At 44.4% G+C, this 27,369-nt stretch overlaps 2 protein-coding genes across 2 annotated transcripts; one reads left to right on the top strand and one right to left on the bottom strand.

The window, feature by feature from the left end:
* The first annotated feature begins 10,087 nt into the window (after positions 1-10,087).
* Positions 10,088-11,743, top strand: LOC123169925 (norbelladine synthase). The gene is made up of 2 exons (XM_044587776.1): positions 10,088-11,109; positions 11,234-11,743. The coding sequence occupies exons 1-2, from the start codon at positions 10,926-10,928 to the stop codon at positions 11,545-11,547; spliced, it is 498 nt and encodes a 165-aa protein (XP_044443711.1). The 5' UTR covers positions 10,088-10,925; the 3' UTR covers positions 11,548-11,743.
* Positions 11,744-12,396: 653 nt separating this feature from the next.
* Positions 12,397-15,366, bottom strand: LOC123168574 (NAC domain-containing protein 40-like). The gene is made up of 3 exons (XM_044586459.1): positions 14,909-15,366; positions 14,406-14,665; positions 12,397-13,543 (listed from the first exon to the last, which is right to left on the bottom strand). The coding sequence occupies exons 1-3, from the start codon at positions 15,120-15,122 to the stop codon at positions 12,644-12,646; spliced, it is 1,374 nt and encodes a 457-aa protein (XP_044442394.1). The 5' UTR covers positions 15,123-15,366; the 3' UTR covers positions 12,397-12,643.
* Positions 15,367-27,369: the final 12,003 nt, after the last annotated feature.

The following is a 27,369-nucleotide window of genomic DNA, read 5'->3' as shown; positions in this document are numbered from 1 at the left end:
TAGTGTATGGGAATACCCAGATATCGAATCGGAAACTGCCCGAGCTGGCATCCAAAAATCTCAGCATACTCAGGTGCTGATTCTGCAGCATCGCCAAAGCAAAAAAGTTCGCTCTTATGAAAATTAATTTTGAGACCAGAAAGTTCCTCAAAAGCACATAAGAGCAACTTGAGATTTCTTGCCTTATCTAGATCATGATCCATGAATAGAATAGTGTCATCCGCATATTGTAGAATAGATAGACCATCTTCTACCAAGTGTGGAATAACACCACTAATTTGACCGTCCAGCTTAGCCCGCTCAACAAGGGTAGCTAGCATGTCGGCCACAATGTTAAACAAAATAGGAGAAGCGGGGTCCCCTTGGCGAAGCCCCTTCCTTGTCTGAAAATAGTTGCCAACGTCATCATTAACTTTTATAGCCACACTGCCTCCAAAGACAAAGCTCTCTACCCAACGACACCATTTTTGTGAAAACCCCTTCATGCGCAAAGTTTGCAACAGAAAGGGCCACTTAACCTTATCGTAGGCTTTTTCAAAATCTATTTTAAGAATGACACCATTCAACTTTTTTCGGTGAAGCTCATGTACAGTTTCGTGCAAGACGACCACTCCATCTAATATGTTGCGGCCTTGCATAAATGCTGTTTGAGTGGGTTTCACGACATGGTCAGCCACCCCATTCAACCGATTAGTTGCGACCTTCGTAAAGATTTTAAAACTTACATTCAGAAGGAAAATCGGACGATATTGTTGAATACGACTAGCCTCCTTCATCTTAAGCAATAGGATAATTTCCCCAAAGTTTAAACGAGAAATGTCAAGGTCTTCAGCATGCAGTTGGTTAAACAACTGAACCAAGTCTGCCTTAATGACGTCCCGAAAACATTGATAGAACTCTGCGGGAAAGCCATCCGGACCCGGAGCCTTGTTGTGTTCCATTTGAAACACCGCGGTTCGAATTTCCTCCTTAGAGAACAGGGAGGTTAGGAATTCATTTTCCGCTTCCGTAACTTGAGGAATGTCATGAGTAATGGATTCATCCAGCTGAAAATTTGATTCAGCTGAAGGTCCAAAAAGCTCTTTGTAATACTTAGTAATAAAAGTTCTAAGTGGTACGTCCCCCTCAATTCGGCCTTCCTCCTGGTCAAGGGCGAATATGCGTTTCTTTCTATGTCTGCCATTGGCAAGCATTTGAAAGTATTTCGTATTATCATCACCTTGCAACGTTGGTACCATTAAATCTCTTCCTCACGTAGTAGGCAGGCTATCTGCTCGTTTAGATTGCTTTTTTGCTCGATCTCAACTGCAGACAGAGGCCTCACCTCCGCTATTTTATCAAGGGAATCAATTAAGGTAGATAGTCGCAGTTTTTCTTTTTTGTAGATGCCAGCAGTATGCTTGGCCCATCCACGAAGGAATCGACGCAATGCGCGAATTCGATTATTCCATCGTTGAATGGGTGTGTTACCGCGAGGCTGGCGTGCCCACACTTTCTTAACCAGGTCATGAAATCCCTCTCTAGTGAGCCATCCCAATTCAAATTTAAATTGGTGACGGTCAGAGCTTGGGATTGGTTGTCCAAAATCGGTGAGCAATGGAGCGTGATCCGATAAGGCCTCAATTCTTTCTAATGCCCGAACCGAGGCTAGGGGATATTTATATTCCCAGTCGGTGGTAACTAGCACCCGATCAAGTTTTTCAAAGGTTGGCGCCGATCGGTTATTGGCCCAGGTATACTGACGACCAGACATCGTGATCTCCCTTAGATCCAGACTGTCGATAACAGCATTAAAGAGGAAAGGCCACCTTGTATCAAACCGGTCATTTTTTTCCCTGCTGATATCGAAGGATATTAAAATCCCCCCGATTAACATGGGGTGGGGATTGTCTCAACAGGTATTAACAAGTTCTTTTAGAAATGCAGACTTAAACTCCTCTTGAGCGGCGCCAGATACAGCTACCAGGCTCCCAAGGAAATTGTCACACTTGTTTCGAAGGTGGAATTTGATAAGATACTCCCCCTTTGACGTGGACAATAGTTGCAAGTACGTAGAGTTAATACCTAGCAATATTCCACCAGACCTCCCGGTCGGCGGTAAGACGTGCCATTCGTAGTCCAAACCACATGAGAAGTGGTCCAGATCACGTGTTGGAAAGTCACGTTTGCCCGCCTCAGTGATAGCCATGAAGTCCAACGCATGATCCTTTACACAATCGGCAAAGTGTTTGTGTTTAGCCAAGCCACCTACACCTCTGCTATTCCAAAACATGCCTCTCATGCTGAACCAATTTTTTGTTTAGAGACCTTTGCCTTCTTAGAAGAGCGCCCTCTTTTCTTTCCTGAGTTAGACTTATTCTTACGCACCGACGCGATAAGCTCACAAAGCGTAGTGTCGCGTACAGTATCGTCAAAGTCTACTTCAGTCGTGTCATTAACCAAATGAGAGAGAAGCTTGCCTTCATGATTGGCATCAGCATCCTCATCCTCCTCATCTGACACGAGAGGGTCAACAAAGCTCGACAACTTAGGAGCAACCGTAAGCCGGTCGAACTCCACTTGTTTAAGGGCCCTAACCGATAAGTCTATCTCTTTCTCATTACGTCCTAGTGACACTCCAAGTCTAGTGATATTTGAAGATACTTTGGATTTATCAAAAGACATAAAAGATTTGCGAGAGGGTGTACCTTCGAAGTCGAGGTTGCGCACAGCCGTCCTACGCATGGCCTTCACCATAGAGTCCTCGTCGGTGGCTGCTGAACCGTCAGTCCCGACGTAATGACGCCCGCTGCGCCTCAGCAGCGAAGGAGTAATATCGGACACTGAGCCTGTCCCGACGACTCCGAGAGGCGGAGTAGACTGTTGTGGTGGTGAAGAAGAAGATCGCAAGGGCTGCTCCTCAGCCTCCTCGGGACCGGAAGCCGACGCCCCCCTGGTGACGGAGGTGTAGATGATAACGCGCGGAGTTCCGCCCTGGCAGACTCCTGGCTAGCACGAATGGACGGGGAGAAGATCACTCCCCGTCCACAGTTGTTATATGTCAATTGTCATGTTATATTTGCTGCATGATTCTCTGCTTATTTATGCCGAAATGCTAAATACGGCTTAGCTCGCTTTTGGGAAATCCAAATGGATAGTTATCCAGTTTTTCAGCACAGTCATAAAGCGCCAGTTTGCATATCATCATTGATGCTTATGCGTACATCCTATGCAATGTGTGTACGGATCGATATTGGATATTCATGTTATTTTTCATATCAGAAGGAATTGTTAATATTTCTTCAAAGTCGAACAGATCAACATGGCTAATTTCTACAAAGTCAAAGGTGAAGAAGCATCATCAGTTAATTTGACGACGCAACCGATGTTCAAGGAGCACTAATTAACAATCACACGCATGCAATAAGCCAATAACTACTACTACCACCAGTATCATGTGGCTTCACCGGACGGCTACCTATACAAGTAGTAGAGCGAATGGGCGAGCAATGAGCTACCGGGCTAGCAAACACACACGGGCTAGCATCCGAAATTACAGGTGAGCCGAGCGAATGGCAGCACCCGCTGGTGGCGTGGACGACATCGAGGCAGGGCACACGCCGCTCATCAAACCGGCGGCGGCGGCCGGGGTGGATAGGCCGATTCTGGCGGCGACGGCGAACCTGACGCAGCTGCTGCCGTCGGGGACGGTGATGATATACCAGATGCTGGCCTCGTCCTTCAGCAACGGGGGCAAGTGCTACAGCAGCAACTGGTACATCACCATGGTGCTGCTCGTGGTGCTCTCCCTCTCCTGCTTCTTCTTCGTCCTGACGGACTCCCTGGTCCACAACGGCAAGCTGTACTACGGGGTGGCCACCTGCGGCCGCCTCAACGTGCTCAACCTGTCCAAGGGGGAGGAGGACGTGGAGTTCTTCGACATCTTGCCGGAGCTGAAGAGGCGCCGCCTGAGGGGCCAGGACCTTGTTCATGCCGTCCTCGTGGTGCTTGTGTTCTTGGCAATGGCGTTGACTGACGTGGGGATCCAGAACTGCTTCTTCCCGAACGCCGGGGAGGAGGCCCAGCAGCTGTTCAGGAACCTGCCTCTCGGAATCACCGCCTTCGCCAGCGTGCTCTTCAGCGTCTTCCCCACCAGAAGAAAATTCATCGGCACCAGCCATCAGGCTGCTGCCTAATTAGCAATTTAGCATACAGATGGGGTCAGTTGTGGGTCAATATTAGAGATGTGTCTCCTATGTTCTCTAAATTGTGAAATGGAATGATAGACCACTGGATGTGTTTGACTTTTTTTTTTTATAAATGGTTTGTAATCATTGGGATAATGAACACACAATTTATTTATTTCGACCGGGCTCTACCCCCTCTTGCGCAACGGATATACAGTTTCTTAGAGCATGTCGTGCTCAAAAATAGTTTTAGGGAACGAAGGAGAGAGAAGGTTTTAGGGTGCTAGAAAATTTCTGCCATAACTGATGATGTAAAACTGATGCCAAAAAAACTGGCCTTCTCCAAGTATTAAAACATGTTCGCATGTGATGGAAGAAACCAGGACCCGCCCTAAACAGGTGTCGAAAGCATCGCTCTCGGTACACCAGATTTGTACCAAAATATTGAGCATCAGTCTATTGTGTCCATCTTGCCTCAACATACAAATCACCTCATGACCGACAACGGAACCATCATGCTTCAGTCGCTTGTTCTAATGCATGTGCATCATCATGATCAAAGCAATATCCTCATCTTCGTCCATCTCATATGATTCAAACGAACTCATCTACAATACAATACTTCCCATTACAATCAACTCAATATCGCAAAAAAAAAAGAGAAAACAAATTATTTTACCTTACAGGCTTTTCTTCGAACACCTTGTTCTCAAGGAGGATAATTCCGACAGGCTGCTAGGGAGCTTGGGTTGAGCCAACATAGGGTCACTGGGTTGAGCCGAAGAGAAGTAGGATGACGAGGAAGAGAAGTGGGAGAAACATAGGGTCACACATGACAAAGCGGCTAGCAAATGTCGTCCACGTGGGTGGAGCTTCTTTCCAACAAAGACATGAAAATGAAAAAAAAAGGACATCAAGGAGGAGAGAAGGAGGGAAGATACAAGCTCTGCTTGAATGACCAAAGGTAGAGGATGGAGTTCGAGGAGGAGATGGTGAGGGAGAGGTTGATAGGTGAGAGGAAGAGAAAGGAGTTTGAGAAGGTGAATGTGTGGGAGCATATGGAGCTCGAGAAGACGGCTTATTTCAGTAAACCCTTGGACCCAGAAATGCAGCTATGTCAACTTATGATAAGGAGAAGCTTTAGCTATTTTGGAATCCTTGAAGAGATGGCGCCACTACTTTCTTGGTTCCCAATTCTTTTTTTGATCAAAACTGATCAACAGAGCCTTAAATACATCACAGAACAAAAAGTCTCTGAGGGCATCCAGCACAAGCTTATGTGAAAATTGCTTGAATTCAATTACAAGATTGAATAAAAAAAATAAAACAAGGTTGCAGATGCTTTGAGCAGAAGAGATTCTCTTATGATGACAGTCACTGCAGTTACTCCTGCTTGGGCTTCAACTGTAGAAACCAGCGATAGATAACACTGGGATTGGGAGATGGAAGTGAGGCGAGCGAGGATCACCGAGGAGTCGAGGATCATTTTGGCTACACTAGCCTCATGGATGTCGATACGATGAGTGAATGATGGGGAGGCAAAATGTTCTCAACGTGCATAAATATTCACCTTTGATTTGTTTGTCTTATCTGTACAGAATGAATTGTTGAACGATTTATTGTGGATCATGTTTCAATTGTTGAGTCGTTTGACTTGCTAATTGTTGAATATTTATGTTAAAAAATGGTTGTGTTTAACATTTCTGTTGAACGTGCAATATGAAATTTGAGAAATAGTAAAAAGGAAAAAAATATGAGAAGCACAAATTGTAGAGGTGGACAAATAGGGCTCGCTCTGCTGTCTGTGGACATATTTGAACACGCCCGCGAACAAATGGACCAAAATTTGCTCATTCTCTTGAATGTGCTTTAAGAGACAAGGCTATCTCTCAACGCTAGAGGTATATCTCACCTACTGTGTGGCCGAGTTCCGTTTTACAATAGGCGATCAGTAGGAGCAGCCGTCCGAATTAACACTTACACGAGTAGTGTTGCAAACGTTTTCCACTGGTTCATGGAACCTTCCATTGGTATTGGGAAGCAACCACATGTTGATTTTCTGTTGTACATGGTGAACTTTTTTTATATACGTTGAATATTTTTTAAATACCTGATGAACATTTTTTCAAATACATATTGGAACATTTCCGAATACACACTGAACATTTTTTAAGTTCGTATCTTAAGTAAGTTGAACTTTGGACATGTATTCATTTTATTTAAAACGTAAATAAATAGAAGCAAAAAATGAAATTCTAGTTATGTCATCATGACATCAGCCGGACAAGACAATTCCTACTGAGTTGGCCTACCACAACCGCCTCGCAATAAGTGGGACATAGCCACACCACCTCTACAACACTAACACACTGTTGCATGGGCCTCCCAGTAATAATCGATCGTTCGCTCTGCCATACTCGATCAGCCAGTTTTTTCCGCTCGTATTCTATCCAAGTAAAGAACCGACATTTTTTATTTTGGAAAAACTTCATGAATTTGTAAAATATTCATAGAGTTGGAAAAAAAATCATATAATTTGAAAACAACTTCATGAACTTGAAAAGTTCACAAACTCCAAAAACGTCTGTCAATTAAAAAACAATTCATGAATTTGAAAAAATATTCATGACTACTTTAATTTTAAAATTTGGAAAAGGTACAAGAAGTACAAATTTGAAAAGTTAATAAATTTGAAGAAAAAACATGTATTGAAAAGAATAGTAAATTCAGAAGTATTCACAATATTTGATTTTTTTAATTTTAAAATTCTTCAGAAATAAAAAGTTCATAAATTTAAAAAACATTCATGACTTTTTGAAAAGAAAAGGAAAATAAAATAAAAACCAAATAAAAAGCTGGTCGAAAGGTTCACAAAACAAATCAAAAGCATCTGGATGCTTCACAAAACCAAAGTGAATTACATGTTACGAGTGCATTCCACCGATACTGATAGTTGAACTTCACTTCTTTTAGCATGCAACTATGCCACATCGTCATGTCATCAATGTATAAAAAAAGGCCCGCATTAAGAGGGTCGTTTTGAGCATATGCTCTCGGATGAACAATAAATTCATAAATTAAGAGGAGTAAATAAATTTCAAAAATTCTGATTTTTTTGGATGTTCATGTTATTCTAATAGGCATGCTTGACAAAAAAAATTGCGGGTGATGGGATAGCAGTGCTTCGTCGGTGAAAAACAAAATTAAGAGTAACATTTGATATCCGATTTGTTTTTCACATAGGTCAAAATGCTTAAACTTTTCCACTAAAAATTTGCAGGTAGCATTTCGGTGTGACAATAAACACATATAACTTTTATATTATTTGAACATTTATAAAAAACCTTTATGACGGGTAGGAGCATATCGTCCCAAAAGTCGAGTTGGATTCCTGTATATTCTACACGTAGAAAACAATAAATACAATCAATTATGTGTATTTTCATTTCAAATCACATATTGTTAATATAATTACAAACTATATATCTCACTAAAATACTTTAGAGCATCTCCAACAGGCGCGCAAAATTCTTTTACAGCGCCGAAATAGCCTTTTTCGCATGTAGCAGCGCGCTTGCTCCAGCAGCCGCTGCAAAAATATGACGCGGCCCTATAGCTCTAGCAGGCACGCTAATTTGCAGCGCGTGCGAGCAGCCGATGCTTGGCAACACATATCCATTTGACAATATGATGATCTTTCAAACATAAACAAGTGTGCAAAATAAGAGTTGGAGCAACATAGCATAGTTCAATTGCATGGCATAGTTGAAATCACCCAACCAAGTTCACCCAACCAAGTTCATGACAAATAAAAGTTCACAGAAACAAATGGCACATCAACAATCATGCCTCATCTTCCTCCTCTTGGGAGCGAAGAGATCTACTGGTGCGCTCAATTCCACTCTTGTTGTGTATATCAAAGTGCTCATTCATCCGGACCCAATATGTATCTCTACTTTGATCCCCTCCAACGTTGGCATCCATAAACACATGCAACCATGTATTGCATAGCAAGATGTCTTCGTCCATGGTGTAGTTGCCCGCTCTTCCTTTCGGTGGATTGACAATACCCTCACCATCCTCATCCATCTCAAACTCATTATTATCTTCGTGCACTTTATTGATTTGAGACCAATGAAAATTGTTGGAGCCAACATCCATAGTTGACATATATGTGTCATCATTGAAACTACAACGTATGTAGAAAAAAACTAAGCTATCCATATGTATCCATTCATGTAAAAAACAACAACAAAAAAAGGGGGTGAAATCATACCTTGTGGGTATTTCATCAAACACCTTGTGTGCATCGGTCGCCGACGCAAGAAATTGCGAGCTCTCTAGGCTTCGGTTGATGGAGGCGCGGCCAGACACCCTGCAAGTTTCTTCTTCGGCCGCCTAGTAGAGCCGTCAGCCGCTTTGTTATTCTTCCGGGACGCCATCGCCGCCGCCGCCGCATTCGGTCGCTTGGAGACGGGGCCCGTGGCTTCATGGCGGGCGGCGGTGCGACGCCACCCTACGAGGTCGTCTGTGCCTCCATGAAAAGGCCACGCGCGAGACCGATAATTGGAGGAGGGGCGTCGGCGACTACACCGAAGCTCAACCCCATGCTAGGGTTCGCGATGGTGGCGGCAGAGGGGTCGCGGGTGTAGGGAGGGGTTGGGGGGATGTTGGGGGTGAGGTAGGGGGGGGGGAGGCTTCCATCAGTCGCGGGGCGAGGCGAAGGTGGGGCGGCCGGAGAAGTTGGCGGCAGTTGGTCGCTCATGCGCGAATCTCCAACATGTGGAGCGGGCGCACGAAAATAAGCAGCGCACGATTCCGTTTTCCTCCGTGCGCTTAACCTATTATACACCGCGCGTGATTATTGCACGTCTGCTGGAGCGCCTGTTACGGCCTCACGCGCGTAAAAGTAGTGTTATTTCCTTGGCGCGGCTAACATAGCGCGGCCGTTGGAGATGCTCTTCCGATCAATCTCACGGCATCATTTCTTGTTTTCTTGTGGCGACGGACTCACCATCTCCCCACCCACGAACACCTCGTCGCCGCCGCCGCTCCACCCATCCCATCCACGGCGATGCCTCTCGCCGGCCACCCCCTACCTTACCTCCCTCGCTCCGCCCCCGCCGGTGTTCATGCTGCTCGGTCGACCGAGCACACGCGGGCGCGGCGATCATTGACAGAGTGGCGCAGCGCTCTCTCCGTGTGTTCTCACCAAGAACTGCATCAGGATTGGATCCAGCCGTCTCCTCCTTCACCGCGCGCGCTCAGCTCGCTGGCTACGTACGGTACGCCAACACGGGCCCGTTACATCCACAGTCGTGCCAATCCCCTCCCAAGATTCAGTCCAGTCTCTCATTAGCCTGTAACACTTTCGTCCCCTTTCAGTTACCAGGGATTTTAACAGCAGATCTGATGCACCAACAAGCCAGCTGAGGTGGTCCGCAGCTTGAAGAAATTAAACAGTGTGGCGAAGCTCGATGTGCTAGTGGCAAGCTCGATGTTCAGTAAACGTGAACAAGGAATCCATCATTCGACGAGTTCGTTAATTACGACGTCGATCTATCCCCAAGTCTTCTCATAGCTAGCTAATGAGTGCAGCCAACCAAGTTGATGTACACTTAAAAATGTGCCCCTATGTGTGCATCACGTTCAGCCAAGTTGATGTCACCGAACACCAGCTGCTCGACGGAATGCCGCAACGGGTGGACCCCCTCTCCCTTGCTCTGTCCCTGTGCTCTCTCCAAGAACAGCATCAGGGTTGAATTCAACCTGCTCTCCTGTCGCCGCACACGGTCAGCCTAGCTAACTACGTACGCCAGCGGTCTGTCCCCCCTACCTCCTCCCTGACTTCAGGCTAACAGCTCTCTCTTCATTTTCAGTAGCAATTCACGAGCAAAACCAGCTGAGGTCAGCAGCTGCAAGGCTCGTCCAATGGTGCGAAGCAAGTCGATGTCGTCGCGGTCAGGCAAAGGTGAGTGAGTCATCAACCCCCAGTTTACTCCTGCCTTCCTGTGATTAATTTTGCTCGTTCAGTTATAGATTAATCAATTACCAATTAGGAAAAGCACATTCAACCACTCTTAATTATAAAACCAGACAGTCAACTCTCCCAGCCTTTAGAACCAGTGCACCGTGCACGTCACTCTCCAAGATTGTTTTCGTATAACAGTATCGCCACGGCGATAGTGATTTTGCTGAAGTTGCAATCCAACATCACATATCTCTCTGGGTTATCTCTTTCTCTCTGCTCTCCAAACTGATGTTGCACGCTGTGCAGAAGAGCTGTTTAATTTGCATATCCCGGGCGTAGAAAGAGAGCAAGACAAGGAAGAAACACAAGAGGAGGAAGAATTAAGCCGTTGAAAATTATTTTGAACTACAAATTTAATGGTATGATTATGCAACGCATAACCCACATTTTGATGATCAAACCTGGTCAATGCTGAATGTAGAGATACGTGCGCACCATGTAAGTAGGGAGGGTAGCACCCTAGGAAAAGATTCCCTTGCACACGATTTTTCTTTAACTTGAATAAAAACAAGATTGATGGTGATGTGGCATCGTATGGTTGACTATATCATATAAACACAATTTTTTATTAAAGCATAATATGATGCCTAGTGTTGACATCCCAACCAACGTATGCTCAGAATGCAGTACCCAACAATTGCACATAAAATGAAATCTATATATGTACACCGGCGCACTCGTTGATAAGTCACACAGAGCTCACAAAAAGCAAGGTTTCTCCAAAAGCAATGAAAGGGAGCCTCTGCCATGAGTTGAAGAGTGACCTCCCGGCAGCCGAGGTGTGGGAGGTCTATGGAGGCCTCCTTTTGGGCCAGTTGATCCCTCAATTGCTTCCCGACGTGCTCTCAAAGTTCGAGGTTGTGGTTGGAGATGGTGGTGTTGGAACAGTCTTGCGTCTCACCTTTCCTCCTGGTTAGAATCTGAACCCTTATACTTCCGACCAGCAAGTCCTTTTTTTCCTCTCGGAATATGCACCCCAAAATCTTAGCTTCAGGCTGGTAATAATTTCTATTTTTTGGTGATTAATGCATGCTAGGAATCGCTGGACTGGAATACCAGAAAGAAAAGTTCACCAAGATTGACAATGAAAACTATGTCAAGGAGGCACTGGTAATAGAAGGAGGTCTCCTCAATCTCGGATTTTTGAAGTATTTCGTACGGTTTGAGATTGTACGGGATGCAGATAACACATCTACAATAATATCAACTGTGGAATATGAAGTTGAGGACGAGCACACAGGCAACGCAGCCTTTGTCACTACCAGCACTTTCGCTCGTATTGCTGAGGCCATCACAAAGTACATCAAGGCGCAGAAGGGCGATGAGAAAGCCCCAGAGCAAACTTTGTAAGAAGAAAGCATCCCACCATACTTTGAAGTCTGTACATATACATATATGTTTAATGCTACATTTGAGGAGGTGTTTGTGAGAAAAAAAGGGATGTGCCAGTCAGGCTTGGGAGGCACATACTTCTCCGTGGAGAAACTGAAACTGGGGAATATGCAAGTCTGTTTTCAAGAGCTAGTGTCCAGCTGGTCCACGCTCGGTTAACGTGAACAAATTAAGGGTCCATCCATCGGCTCATCAGATCGATGAAGGACCTCGATCAATTCCTTAAGTCTTCACATAGCTTACGCTTAGCTAAGTTTGGCCAAGGTTATGTCACTTACATTAGTTAATCAGTTGGACCTCGATCGATCCCCAAGTCATCTCATATCTAGGTCATCTCTCGTTTTGCGATGTCTGTCAGATCTTGATTGGTTAAGATATTGTCTTGGTACTGTGCATATTCACTGAATTGGTAAACTTCGCTACTGCGCAAATTAATTGATACTAGAATATGACACTTTACATTGCCAGCGGGCTTAAGCCAAACGTCCGGTGACTGAACAAGCGTTGTGTTTCTAGAGAGAGAGAGAGAGCGCAACTTTGCGTAACTTTCTCTCTCGGCTCAGTAATTCTTGGACCCATCGTCCCATGTGCAGGTTGTAGTATTAAGCTGTCTTGGGTCGTAGTATATGATAACCACACATCTGTCTTGATAGTTTTAGTTCGAATAATCTAGAACATGTAACCTGAAAGAGAAACCTGAAGTTTAGGGATTTCACTAGATACTTCAAGATGGATTCAATGGCGCACATTAGTCAGCAACACCTTTTTTTCTGCGGGTGAAGTTACCAACACATGTGTACCAGAGGATAAAAAAAAAGAACGATCAGTTAGATAAGTACTTAGCAAGCATAGTACCATTATTGTTTGATTGTCCACATGCAAAAGCATAATGCACAGACGACGACATAAACTCAGGATGCACGCGGATGCGTCCGCTGCTTTATTGACGTGCTGCTTTAATTACCTTTACTCAGACGGCCCTAAACATGACTATCAACACAATCTGACATAATAAGACAGCATATGTACATACATATAACGACAATAGATCTAGTTACTTCATCTCCGAATTAAATCCACCACAGCCACATAGGGAGCACGCGACCTTATCCGCACTAGTCAGCTGACAATGTTGACACGCGCTGAGCACAGAATCGGGACTTGTTTGCTGCTCGTTGGGTTTTGCGTGGTCCGGTGGGAATTGCAGTTCATATTGTGAAGTTGGTTTGAAGTCCCCATGAGATCCTGGTGTTCCAAGCGGATAAAGAGTCTGTTGGTGCGGAAGCTGATACCCGCTGGCATGCTCCATGCCATTGGCTGGCAGGAAAAACTGATAATTATCTATGTAGCTTGGCTGGTGCTGCTGCCACCACCCAGGTGTTGGTTCTTGATCGGTGTGGCCCTGAAAAATCATGGTGTTGAATGGGTCAAACTGATGTTGAACGGGGAACGGATCCTCAAGCTCCTGATGTTGTTGCTCTTCCAGCCAAGCATGGTAATCTTGCTGGTGGTGCGGCTTCAACGGTGGCTCGCCGGGTCCTTCGTATGTTGTCTCTTTTGGTGCTGGGGCGTCAAGGTAATGCTGATCTCCATATGGGTGTTCTTGCTGGACAACGACCTGGATCATCTGGGTTGTCTCGTCCAGCTCCATGATCTCTTCTTCATTCAAAGCATGGTGATCACTTGTAAACATTGGTGGCGGTTCGGAGAATACGTCAGGTGTGGTCTCTTGTTTTTGCTGCGGTTGCTGCAGTTGTTCCTGATTTTTAGGTGGATGGGAGGGGTCCATCTTCTCCTTCTTCTGTCTTTTGGTCTTGCGCACCTTTCTAGCGCCTGCTGCCGCCGTCTTGCCTTCGCTACTAGTGTCTTCTGCCATCTTGTTTGCTGTGCCTTTGCTGCTTTTGGCCTCCCAGTGTAGCTTCTCCTGTATTGTGCACAAGACCCACTGATCTAACTGCAATGCAGGCAGAGTAAAAGGAGAATATGATGTAAGTAGTAGTAGTATTTAAGGTTAGTACGCCCCAATGCACTTCTTTTCTACCACATGCTTATAGTAGCTTAACAAGCTATTAGAAGTATATGATTAGTACACTCCCATACACTTCTGGCACCTTAATTACAACACCATGCGATTAACAGTCTAGACATTCACATGCGAAGTAATGTATTTATAAATAAAACCCTACAAAATAGGATACAACGAATGCAACGTCGAGATAAATTTATACATGTGATTTTCAAATATTCAACCACTGGAGGTTCTTGAAAGTGTCAATGGTGAAAGTTGCAAATGTTTGACTAGACTTGATTTATGTTCTAAACAATGTCTTTCTGAAGTAATAAAGCTTACATTTGTTTTTTTGGAGGACACTTACATTCGTTATTTGGTGCGTAAATAATTGGCTACACACTATGGCAATTAAAATAATATATTCAAATTGTTTAGAATTACTAGTATTCGTAATACGTCATTATGGAATGCTCTTACGGAGTTATCCATAATTGTGAGCGGCACCATGAATAAATGCAGGGGAACATGGTGTAGACCACAAACCCTAATTTACTCGCATAACTACTCCGATCGACTGGGCACAAGGGATGATTTGATCTGCAGATCATTATAGATAAGTACTCCCTCCGTCCCAAAATAAGCGTTTCAACTGTAGTACAAAGTTTTTAAAGTTGTGCTAAAATTGAAACATTTATTTTGGAACCGAGGGAGTAGTAAAGATTCCGTTCGTCATGCTACTATTTAAAGCTTTGATAATCTGGTAAAAAATAGCAAGGTAGCAATGCATGTAGACCTACGTACATACCCCTTCCCTGCCTCGCAAGACATACTCGTTCATGCTCCACTTGTCATGGCTGACGCCCTTGGTATGGTAGGTGAGGATCCTCCTTGTCCCTATGGTCTCGCAGGTCCTGCTGCGCTCGATGATCCCCAGGCGCCCCGTCGCCTTCCAGCTCGCCCTCAGGTTATTCAGCTTCCGGCGCGGCTCGCCGTTCTTGTTCGCCGGGCACTCGGTCCTTTTCGTGAAGAAGAAGTACCTGCCCTCCCCGTAGGCCTTGCGCTTCTCTAGTTAGGTTAAGATGAAACCAAAATTAATCCATCACCTCGATTGATTCAGAGTGCATGCATTTGATATAGGAATTTACTGGGAAGCCCCCCTGGAAAACAAGTTTTAAGATGCACGGACTCGATTTCATTCAACATTTGACTGACTTTATTAACAGCGAATAGAAAATTACGATGAATAGATCAATATACCGAGCAAATCATCAATTATGAAGTTGAGATGTGGTATAATTACGTACGTACCGACGAGCTCGGCGGGGTCCCAGTCGAGGATGTCGACGTCCATGAACACGTCGAGCGGCGGCTCCCGTCCGTCGATCTTGGCGCGGAGGTAGACGTCGAGGAGCTCCTCGTCGCTTGGCAGGAAGTGGTATCCCGCGGGGAACCGTAGCTGCGGCACCAGCTCTTCCTCCTCTTCGGCTGTCATGTTTGCCGACGCCTCCTCTTCGCCTGTCATGTTTGCCGACGCCTGGCGTTGAGCCGCCGTAGCACTTCCGGCGACTGGCGACGGGATGACGAACGACGATGAAGGGAAGCACTTGTAGCTTCTTGCAAACAATCGATCCGCAACTAGCTTCTTGCTAACAATCGATCCTTCCCTGAACGTGGACGTGTAGTGCTAGGACTTGTAGCCGGGACAGGACACGCACGTATACAATTACAACCAGCCGATCGATCTATACTTTGATTGTTTGATGGCCACAATTGTATATCTAATTAACGCGTGTCTGTAATGTCGCAAAGTGTTGTATCTAATTAAGGATAGTTATTGGAATTGTATCAGGTTTGTTAGACTTGGACGGCCTGCCATGTCGCGTCGCTTGGGCGATAAGGGCATCTCCCACGCTGACCCACAAATTTGCTCCGGCATCTATCCGTGAACAAAGGGGAGCCGTCCAGAAATACTGATGCGGGAGCTGGCCATCCAACACTGTCCGCATACATTTGAACCATTGATTGAACTAACCGGACAGAATTAATGCAAACATAGCGGATTTTATATAAACCGGATGAAATTCATTACATTTTGGACATACTTCGACTAAAAGCGGAGCTCGTCCGATTCTGGAGGTATAATTTTGGACATACTTCAACTAATCAACTAGTCAATGCCGGCCGCGGCAGATCTCCATTCCCATGACATGGTTATCCTCCGCGGCTTCCGCCTCCGCCATATCTTCTCTATGTCTGGTTTCGCCACTCATCGGAGTAGCCATGCTTCAGACAGAGGGAAGAGTTGCTACTCCGCTTCCGTGAAGCTGAGGCGGGGGTCTACGATGGTTCGCGTTGAACCGGGCAAGACACCGGCTGTGTATGCCGGCGACGTGGTGGTGGTGGATATCATGGGACCCAAGCCGCGGCGGCCTCCCATGGTTTTACTTTTCATCGGTGTCAGTGGCGGCAACGGACGGCTTGGCCGCCTCCGCCGACAGGGCACTGCTACCTCTTGAGCATGCGTTGGTTTTCCCTTGAAGAGGAAAGGGTGATGCAACAAAATAGCGTAAGTATTTCCCCCAGTTTTTGAGAACCAAGGTATCAATCCAGTAGGAGACTACACGCAAGTCCCTAGTACCTGCACAAACAATTAAGAACCTTGCAACGAACGCGATAAAGGGGTTGTCAATCCCTTCACGGCCACTTGCAAAAGTGAGATCTGATAGAGATAATAAGATAAATATTTTTGCTATTTTTGTTGTATAGATTAAAAGCAAAGATTGCAAAATAAACGGCGACAGAAATAGCTAGTTGACGGGAGATTAATATGATGGAAAATAGACCCGGGGCCATAGGTTTCACTAGTGGCTACTCTCAAGATAGCAAATTCTACGGTGCGTGAACAAATTACTGTCGAGCAATTGATAGAAAAGCGCATAGTTATGAGAATATCTAGGCATGATCATGTATATAGGCATCACGTCCGTGTCAAGTAGACCGAAACGATTCTGCATCTACTACTATTACTCCACACATCGACCGCTATCCAGCATGCATCTAGAGTATTAAGTTCATAAGAACAGAGTAACGCATTAGGCAAGATAACATGATGTAGAGGGATAAACTCAAGCAATATGATATAAACCCCATCTTTTTATCCTCGATGGCAACAATACAATACGTGTCGTTTCCCTGCTGTCACTGGGATCGAGCACCGCAAGATTGAACCCAAAGCTAAGCACTTCTCCCATTGCAAGAAATATCAATCTAGTAGGCCAAACCAAACTGATAATTCAAAGAGACTTGCAAATATATCAAATCATGCATATAAGAATCCAGAGAAGATTCAAATATTGTTCATAGATAAACTTGATCATAAACCCACAATTCATCGGATCTCGACAAACACACCGCAAAAAGTATTACATCGAATAGATCTCCAAGAAGACCGAGGAGAACTTTGTATTGAGATCCAAAGAGAGAGAAGAAGCCATCTAGCTAATAACTATGGACCCGAAGGTCTGTGGTAAACTACTCACGCATCATCGGAGAGGCTATGGTGTTGATGTAGAAGCCCTCCGTGATTGATTCCCCCTCCGGCAAAGCGCCGGAAAAGGCCCCAAGATGGGATCTCATGGGTACAGAAGGCTGCGGTGGTGGAAATAGGGTTTCGTGGTGCTCCTGGATGTTTTCGGGGTATATGAGTATATATAGGCGAAAGAAGTAGGTCGGTGGAGCCACGAGGGGCCCACGAGGGTGGGGGCGCGCCTACCCCCCTGGGCGCGTCCTCCTACCTCGTGGCCGCCTTGTTTCTTCCTTGACGTCCACTCCAAGTCTCCTGAATTGCGTTTGTTCCAAAAACGACTCTCCCGAAGGTTTCATTCCGTTTGGATTCCGTTTGATATTCCTTTTCCGCGAAACACTGAAATAGGCAAAAAAACAGCAATTTGCACTGGGCCTTTGGTTAGTAGGTTAGTCCGAAAAATAATATAAAAGTGTATAACAAAGCCCATTAAACATCCAAAACAGATAATATAATAGCATGGAACAATCAAAAATTATAGATACGTTGGAGACGTATCAAGCATCCCCAAGTTAATTCCTTCTTGTCCTCGAGTAGGTAAATGATAAAAACAGAATTTTTGATGTGGATTGCGATCTAGCATAATCTTTAATGTAATTTTCTTTATTGTGGCGTGAATGTTCAGATCCGAAAGATTCAAGACAAAAGTTTAATATTGACATAAAAATAATAATACTTCAAGCATACTAACTAAGCAATCATGTCTTCTCAAAATAACATGGCAAAATAAAGCTATCCCTACAAAATCATATAGTCTGGCTATGCTCTATCTTCATCACACAAAATATTTAAATCATGCAAAACCCCGATGACAAGCCAAGCAATTGTTTCATACTTTTGGTGTTCTCAAACTTTTTCAATCTTCACGCAATACATGAGCGTGAGCCATGGACATACCACTATATGTGGAATAGAATGGTGGTTGTGAAGGAAATATGCCTTAGAGGCAATAATAAAGTTATTATTTATTTCCTCATATCATGATAAATGTTTATTATTCATGCTAGAATTGTATTAACCGGAAACTTAGTACATGTGTGAATACATAGACAAACAGAGTGTCACTAGTATGCCTCTACTTGACTAGCTCGTTAATCAAAGATGGTTAAGTTTCCTAACCATAGACATGAGTTGTCATTTGATTAACGGGATCACATCATTAGGAGAATGATGTGATTGACTTGACCCATTCCGTTAACTTAGCACTTGATCGTTTAGTTTACTGCTATTGCTTTCTTCATGACTTATACATGTTCCTATGACTATGAGGTTATGCAACTCCCGATTACCGGAGGAACACTTTGTGTGCTACCAAACGTCACAACGTAACTGGGTGATTATAAAGGTGCTCTACAGGTGTCTCCGATGGTACTTGTTGAGTTGGCATAGATCAAGATTAGGATTTGTCACTCCGATTATCGGAGAGGTATCTCTGGGCCCACTCGGTAATACACATCACTATAAGCCTTGCAAGCATTGTAACTAATGAGTTAGTTACGGGATGATGTATTACGGAACGAGTAAAGAGACTTGCCGGTAACGAGATTGAACTAGGTATTGAGATACCGACGATTGAATCTCGGGCAAGTAACATACCGATAACAAAGGGAACAACGTATGTTGTTATGCGGTTTGACCGATAAAGATCTTCGTCGAATATGTGGGAGCCAATATGAGCATCCAGGTTCCGCTATTGGTTATTGACCGGAGACGTGTCTCGGTCATGTCTACATAGTTCTCGAACCCGTAGGGTCCGCACGCTTAAAGTTCGGTGACGATAGGTATTATGAGTTTTTGTGTTTTGATGTACCGAAGGTAGTTCGGAGTCCCTGATATGATCACGGACATGACGAGGAGTCTTGGAATGGTCGAGACGTAAAGATTGATATATTGGACGACTATATTCGGACACCGGAAGTGTTCCGGGTGGTTTCGGAGAAAACCGGAGTGCCGGAGGGTTACCGGAACCCCCCCGGGAGAAATAGTGGGCCTTATGGGCCTTAGTGAAGAGAGAGAGGGCTGGCCTAGGGCAGGCCGCGCGCCCCTCCCCCTTTGGTCCGAATTGGACTAGGAGAGGGGGGGGGCGCCACCCTTTCCTTCTCCCTCTCCCCCTTCCTTTCCCCCTCCTAGTAGGAGTAGGAAAGAGGGTAGTCCTACTCCTACTAGGAGGAGGACTCCTCCTCCTGGCGCGCCTACAGGGGCCGGCCGGCCTTCCCCCTTGCTCCTTTATATACGGGGGCAAGGGGCACGTCTAAACACACATGTTGATCTCTCCCAGCCGTGTGCGGTGCCCCCCTCCACCATAATCCACCTCGATCATATCGTAGCGGTGCTTAGGCGAAGCCCTGCGTTGGTAGCATCATCATCACCGTCATCACGCTGTCGTGCTGATGAAACTCTCCGGCGAAGTTTTGCTAGATCGGAGCTCGCGGGACGTCATCGAGTTGAACGTGTGCTGAACTCGGAGGTGCCGTGCGTTCTGTACTTGGATCGGTCGGATCGTGAAGATGTACGAATACATCAACCGCGTTGTGCTAACGCTTCTGCTTTCGGCCTACAAGGGTACGTGGACACACTCTCCCCTCTCGTTGCTATGCATCACCATGATCCTGTGTGTGCGTAGGAAAATTTTTGAATTTACTACGTTCCCCAACAGTGGCATCAGTACCAGGTTTATGCGTAGATGTTATATGCACGAGTAGAACACAAGTGAGTTGTGGGCGATACAAATCATACTGCTTACCAGCATGTCATACTTTGGTTCGGCGGTATTGTTGGATGAAGCGGCCGGACCGACATTACGCGTACGCTTACGCGAGACTAGTTCTACCGACGTGCTTTGCACACATGTGGCTGGCGGGTGTCAGTTTCTCCAACTTTAGTTGACCCGAGTGTGGCTACGCCCAGTCCTTGAGAAGGTTAAAACAACACTAACTTGACGAACTATCGTTGTGGTTTTGATGCGTAGGTAAGAACGGTTCTTGCTCAGCCCATAGCAGTCACGTAAAACTTGCAACAACAAAGTAGAGGACGTCTAACTTGTTTTTGCAGGGCATGTTGTGATGTGATATGGTCAAGACATGATGCTATATTTTATTGTATGCGATGATCATGTTTTGTAACCGAGTTATCGACAACTGGCAGGAGCCATATGGTTGTCGCTTTATTGTATGCAATGCAATCGCCCTGTAATTGCTTTACCTTATCACTAAGCGGTAGCGATAGTCGTAGAAGCAATAGTTGGCGAGACGACAACGATGCTACGATGGAGATCAAGGTGTCGCGCCGGTGACGATGGTGATCATGACGGTGCTTCGGAGATGGAGATCACAAGCACAAGATGATGATGGCCATATCATATCACTTATATTGATTGCATGTGATGTTTATCTTTTATGCATCTTATTTTGCTTAGATCGACGGTAGCATTATAAGATGACCTCTCACTAATTTCAAGGTACAAGTGTTCTCCCTGAGTATGCACCGTTGCGAAAGTTCGTCGTGCCGAGACACCATGTGATGATCGGGTGTGATAAGCTCTACGTTCACATACAATGGGTGCAAGCCAGTTTTGCACATGCAGAATACTCGGGTTAAACTTGACGAGCCTAGCATATACAGATATGGCCTCGGAACACTGGAGACCGAAAGGTCGAGCGTGAATCATATAGAAGATATGATCAACATAGTGATGTTCACCATTGAAAACTACTCCATCTCACGTGATGATCGAACATGGTTTAGTTGATATGGATCACGTGATCACTTAGATGATTAGAGGGATGTCTATCTAAGTGGGAGTTCTTAAATAATTTGATTAACTGAACCTTAATTTGTCATGAACTTAGTACCTGATAGTATTTTGCATGTCTATGTTGTTGTAGATAGATGGCCCGTGCTGTTGTTCCGTTAAATTTTAATGCATTCCTTGAGAAAGCAAAGTTGAAATATGATGGTAGGAATTACACGGACTGGGTCTATAACTTGAGGGTTATCCTCATTGCTGCACAGAAGAATTACGTCCTGGAAGCACCGCTAGGTGCCAAACCTGCTGCAGGAGCAACACCAGATGTTATGAACGTCTGGCAGAGCAAAGCTGATGACTACTCGATAGTTCAGTGTGCCATTCTTTACGGCTTAGTACCGGGACTTCAACGACGTTTTGAACGTCATGGAGCATATGAGATGTTCCAGGAGTTGAAGTTAATATTTCAAGCAAATCCCCGGATTGAGAGATATGAAGTCTCCAATAAGTTCTACATCTGCAAGATGGAGGAGAATAGTTCTGTAAGTGAGCATATACTCAGAATGTCTGGGTATAACAATCACTTGATTCAACTGGGAGTTAATCTTCCGGATGATAGTGTTATTGATAGAATTCTTCAATCACTGCCACCAAGCTACAAGAGCTTCGTGATGAACTATAACATGCAAGGGATGGACAAGACGATTCCCGAGCTCTTCGCAATGCTAAATGCTGCGGAGGTAGAAATCAAGAAGGAGCATCAAGTGTTGATGGTCAACAAGACCACCAGTTTCAAGAAAAAGGGCAAATGGAAGAAGAAGGGGAACTTCAAGAAGAACGGCAAACAAGTTGCTGTTCAGGAGAAGAACCCAAGTCTGGACCTAAGCCTGAGACTGAGTGATTCTACTGCAAACAGGCTGGTCACTGGAAGCGGAACTGCCCCAAGTATTTGGCGGATAAGAAGGATGGCAAGGTGAACAAAGGTATATGTGATATACATGTTATTGATGTGTACCTTACTAATTCTCGCAGTAGTGCCTGGGTATTTGATACTGGTTCTGTTGCTAATATTTCCAACTCGAAATAGGAACTACGGATTAAGCGAAGATTGGCAAAGGATGAGGTGACGATGCGCATGGGAAATGGTTCCAAAGTCGATGTGATCGCGGTCGGCACTCTACCTCTACATCTACCTTTGGGATTAGTTTTAGACCTAAATAATTGTTATTTGGTGCCAGCGTTGAGCATGAACATTATATCTAGATCTTGTTTGATGCGAGACGGTTATTCATTTAAATCAGAGAATAATGGTTGTTCTATTTATATGAGTAATATCTTTTATGGTCATGTACCCTTGAAGAGTGGTCTATTCTTTTTGAATCTCGATAGTGGAGTTACACATATTCATAGTATTGAAGCTAAAAGATGTAGAGTTGATAATGATAGTGCAACTTATTTGTGGCACTGCCGTTTAGGTCGTATTGGCGTAAAGCGCATGAAGTAACTCCATTCTGATGGACTTTTGGAATCACTTGATTATGAATCACTTGGTACTTGCGAACCATGCCTCATGGGCAAGATGACTAAAATGCCGTTCTCCGGAAGAATGGAGCGAGCAACAGATTTGTTGGAAATCATACATACTGATGTATGTGGTCAGATGAATGTTGAGGCTCGTGGTGGATATCGTTATTTTCTCACCTTCACAGATGATTTGAGCAGATATGGGTATATCTACTTGATGAAACATAAGTCTGAAACATTTGAAAAGTTCAAAGAATTTCAGAGTGAAGTGGAAAATCATCGTAACAAAAAAATAAAGTTTCTACGATCTGATCGTGGAGGAGAATATTTGAGTTACGAGTTTAGTCTTCATTTGAAACAATGTGGAATAGTTTCACAATTCACGCCACCCGGAACACCACAGCGTAATGGTGTGTCCGAATGTCGTAATCGTACTTTAATAGATATGCTGCGATCTATGATGTCTCTTACTGATTTACTGCTATCGTTTTGGGGTTATGCTTTAGAGACGGTTGCATTCACGTTAAATAGAGCACCATCTAAATCCGTTGAGACGACTCCTTATGAACTGTGGTTTGGCAAGAAACCAAAGTTGTCGTTTCTTAAAGTTTGGGGCTGCGATGCTTATGTGAAAGAGCTTCAACCTGATAAGCTCGAACCCAAATCGGAGAAATGTGTCTTCATAGGATACCCAAAAGAAACAGTTGGGTACACCTTCTATCACAGATCCGAAGGAAAGACTTTTGTTGCTAAGAATGGATCCTTTCTAGAGAAGGAGTTTCTCTCGAAAGAAGTGAGGGGGAGGAAAGTGGAACTTGATGAGGTAACTGTACCTGCTCCCTTATTGGAAAGTAGTTCATCACAGAAACCGGTGCCTGTGACACCTGCACCAATTAGTGAGGAAGCTGATGATCATGAAACTTCAGATCAAGTTACTACCGAACCTCGTAGGTCAACCAGAGTAAGATCCGCACCAGAGTGGTACGGTAATCCTGTTCTGGAGGTCATGTTACTAGACCATGATGAACCTATGAACTATGAGGAAGCGATGATGAGCCCAGATTCCGCAAAATGGCTTGAGGCCATGAAATCTGAGATGGGATCCATGTATGAGAACAAAGTGTGGACTTTGGTTGACTTGCCTGATGATCGGCAAGCCATCGAGAATAAATGGATCTTCAAGAAGAAGACAGACGCTGATGGTAATGTTACTGTCTACAAAGCTCGACTTGTTGCGAAAGGTTTTTGACAAGTTCAAGGAGTTGACTACGATGAGACCTTCTCACCCGTAGCGATGCTTAAGTCCGTTCGAATCATGTTAGCTATTGCCGCATTTTATGATTATGAAATTTGGCAAATGGATGTAAAGACTGCATTCCTGAATGGATTTCTGGAAGAAGAGTTGTATATGATGCAACCTGAAGGTTTTATCGATCCAAAGGGTACTAACAAAGTGTGCAAGCTCCAACGATCCATTTATGGACTGGTGCAAGCCTCTCGGAGTTGGAATAAACGTTTTGATAGTGTGATCAAAGCATATGGTTTTATACAGACTTTTGGAGAAGCCTGTATTTACAAGAAAGTGAGTGGGAGCTCTGTAGCATTTCTAATATTATATGTGGATGACATATTGTTGATTGGAAATGATATAGAATTTCTGGATAGCATAAAAGGATACTTGAATAAGAGTTTTTCAACGAAAGACCTCGGTGAAGTTGCTTACATATTGGGCATCAAGATCTATAGAGATAGATCAAGACGCTTAATTGGACTTTCACAAAGCACATACCTTGACAAAGTTTTGAAGAAGTTCAAAATGGATCAGGCAAATAAAGGGTTCTTGCCTGTGTTACAAGGTGTGAAGTTGAGTACGACTCAATGCCCGACCACTGCAGAAGATAGAGAGAAAATGAAAGATGTTCCCTATGCTTCAGCCATAGGCTCTATCATGTATGCAATGCTGTGTACCAGACCTAATGTGTGCCTTGCTATTAGTTTAGCAGGGAGGTACCAAAGTAATCCAGGAGTGGATCACTGGACAGCGGTCAAGAACATCCTGAAATACCTAAAAAGGACTAAGGATATGTTTCTCGTTTATGGAGGTGACAAAGAGCTCATCGTAAATGGTTACGTTGATGCAAGCTTTGACACTGATCCGGACGATTCTAAATCGCAAACCGGATACGTCTTTATATTGAACGGTGGAGCTGTCAGTTGGAGCAGTTCTAAACAAAGCGTCATGACGGGATCTACGTGTGAAGCGGAGTACATTGCTGCTTCGGAAGCGGCGAATGAAGGAGTCTGGATGAAGGAGTTCATATCCGATCTAGGTGTCATACCTAGTGCATCGGGTCCAATGAAAATCTTTTGTGACAATACTGGTGCAATTGGCTTGGCAAAGGAATCCAGATTTCTCAAGAGAACCAAGCACATCAAGAGACACTTCAACTCCATCCGGGATCAAGTCCAGGTGGGAGACATAGAGATTTTCAAGATACCTACGGATCTGAACGTTGCAGACTCATTGACTAAGCCTCTTCCACGAGCAAAACATGATCAGCACCAAGACTCCATGGGTGTTAGAATCATTACTGTGTAATCTAGATTATTGACTCTAGTGCAAGTGGGAGACTGAAGGAAATATGCCCTAGAGGCAATAATAAAGTTATTATTTATTTCCTCATATCATGATAAATGTTTATTATTCATGCTAGAATTGTATTAACCGGAAACTTAGTACATGTGTGAATACATAGACAAACAGAGTGTCACTAGTATGCCTGTACTTGACTAGCTCGTGAATCAAAGATGGTTAAGTTTCCTAACCATAGACATGAGTTGTCATTTGATTAACGGGATCACATCATTAGGAGAATGATGTGATTGACTTGACCCATTCCATTAGCTTAGCACTTGATCGTTTAGTTTACTGCTATTGCTTTCTTCATGACTTATACATGTTCCTATGACTATGAGGTTATGCAACTCCCGATTACCGGAGGAACACTTTGTGTGCTACCAGACGTCACAACATAACTGCGTGATTATAAAGGTGCTCTACAGGTGTCTTTGATGGTACTTGTTGAGTTGGCATAGATCAAGATTAGGATTTGTCACTCCGATTGTCGGAGAGGTATCTCTGGGCCCACTCGGTAATACACATCACTATAAGCCTTGCAAGCATTGTAACTAATGAGTTAGTTATGGGATGATGTATTACGGAACGAGTAAAGAGACTTGCCGGTAACGAGATTGAACTAGGTATTGAGATACCGACGATCGAATCTCGGGCAAGTAACATACCGATGACAAAGGGAACAACATACGTTGTTATGCGGTTTGACCGATAAAGATCTTCGTAGAATATGTGGGAGCAAATATGAGCATCCAGGTTCCGCTATTGGTTATTGACTGGAGACGTGTCTCGGTCATGTCTACATAGTTCTCGAACCCGTAGGGTCCGCACGCTTAAGGTTCGGTGACGATAGGTATAATGAGTTTTTGTGTTTTGATGTATCGAAGGTAGTTCGGAGTCCCGGATATGATCACGGACATGACGAGGAGTATCGAAATGGTCGAGATGTGTTCCGGGTGGTTTCGGAGAAAACCGGAGTGCCGGAGGGTTATCGGAACCCCCCCCGGGAGAAATAGTGGGCCTTATGGGCCTTAGTGGAGAGAGAGGGCTGGCCTAGGGCAGGCCGCGCGCCCCTCCCCCTCTGGTCCGAATTGGACTAGGAGAGGGGCACTAATAGGGAAAACCCTAGTAGTAGCGCGGGTTTTGAGGCTATCAGCAGCGCGGCAGCCGCGCTACCAATAAGGCGCTACAGCTAACTGTTAGTAGTAGCACGGTCTGTACCCGCGCTACTACTATTGACTATATCAACAGCGCTTTTCCGGAACGCGCTACTATTAATTAGCTATAGCGATTTCCTAGCCCCGCACTACTGCTATATCTTTCATCATTTCCCCCCGGCTTCCTACCCCGTTTCAGCTTCAATAAACTGCAATTTCCAGATACTAGGTACTACTAGATATCAATTTCATAAAGCATTATAGGTACTAGGTAGTACTCCCTCGGTTCCAAATTACTCGTCGTGGTTTTAGTTCAAATTTGAACTAAACCATGACGAGTAATTTGGAACGGAGGGAGTACTAGATAACAATTTCATATATACTCAACATGCATCCTCAAGCAGTAGTAGGTGATATCGACGACGATCATCATATGTAGTTCTAGATGATATCGACGACGATCATCATATGTAGTTCTACATGATATCGACGACGATCATCATATGTAGTTCTAGATGATATAGCCACACACACACACATATGTAGTTCTATATGATATCGACGACGATCATCATCCTCAAGCCTAGCTGGTGGGTGTTCCTGATAGTAATTAGGATGGCCTGTCCAACACGAAGATTCTTGGCAACGAGGAATCTCTTCCACCCAACCGAGTTTAAGTGTGTGCGACCGTCTGTGTCCATGCGGTAAGTACGGGTGGTGACGGAGCCCCTTGCGGTAAGGCGTAGTCCAGCTGAGCCTTCTTCATCAGGCTCGATACCACAACTCACAGATAGGTTCTTTGGCAATTTCTGAATAAGAAAAACATATCAATTAATAAATAGCCTCACACATACTCTTGCAAATATATTTCTATTAAGTCTAGATTTCTACACTATCAAAAGACACAGTACTACACATTTGTACTAATTAATCATGAATTCTACTAATAAGTATATATGGATTATCTACACTATTAATAGTTCCTTGGATTCTACACTAATAAGCATGTGATCAGACTCTACACTAAAGCATATCATCGAATAGATTCCACAAAGCATATCATTGGACTCTACACTAAGCATATCATCGGATTCACTAAGCATATCATCGGATAATTTGCATTTG

Source organism: Triticum aestivum, chromosome 7D (genome assembly GCF_018294505.1).
Source record: "Triticum aestivum cultivar Chinese Spring chromosome 7D, IWGSC CS RefSeq v2.1, whole genome shotgun sequence".
In the NCBI taxonomy this organism is placed as follows: Eukaryota; Viridiplantae; Streptophyta; class Magnoliopsida; order Poales; family Poaceae; genus Triticum; species Triticum aestivum.
This window is presented reverse-complemented; position numbering and strand designations above follow the sequence as displayed.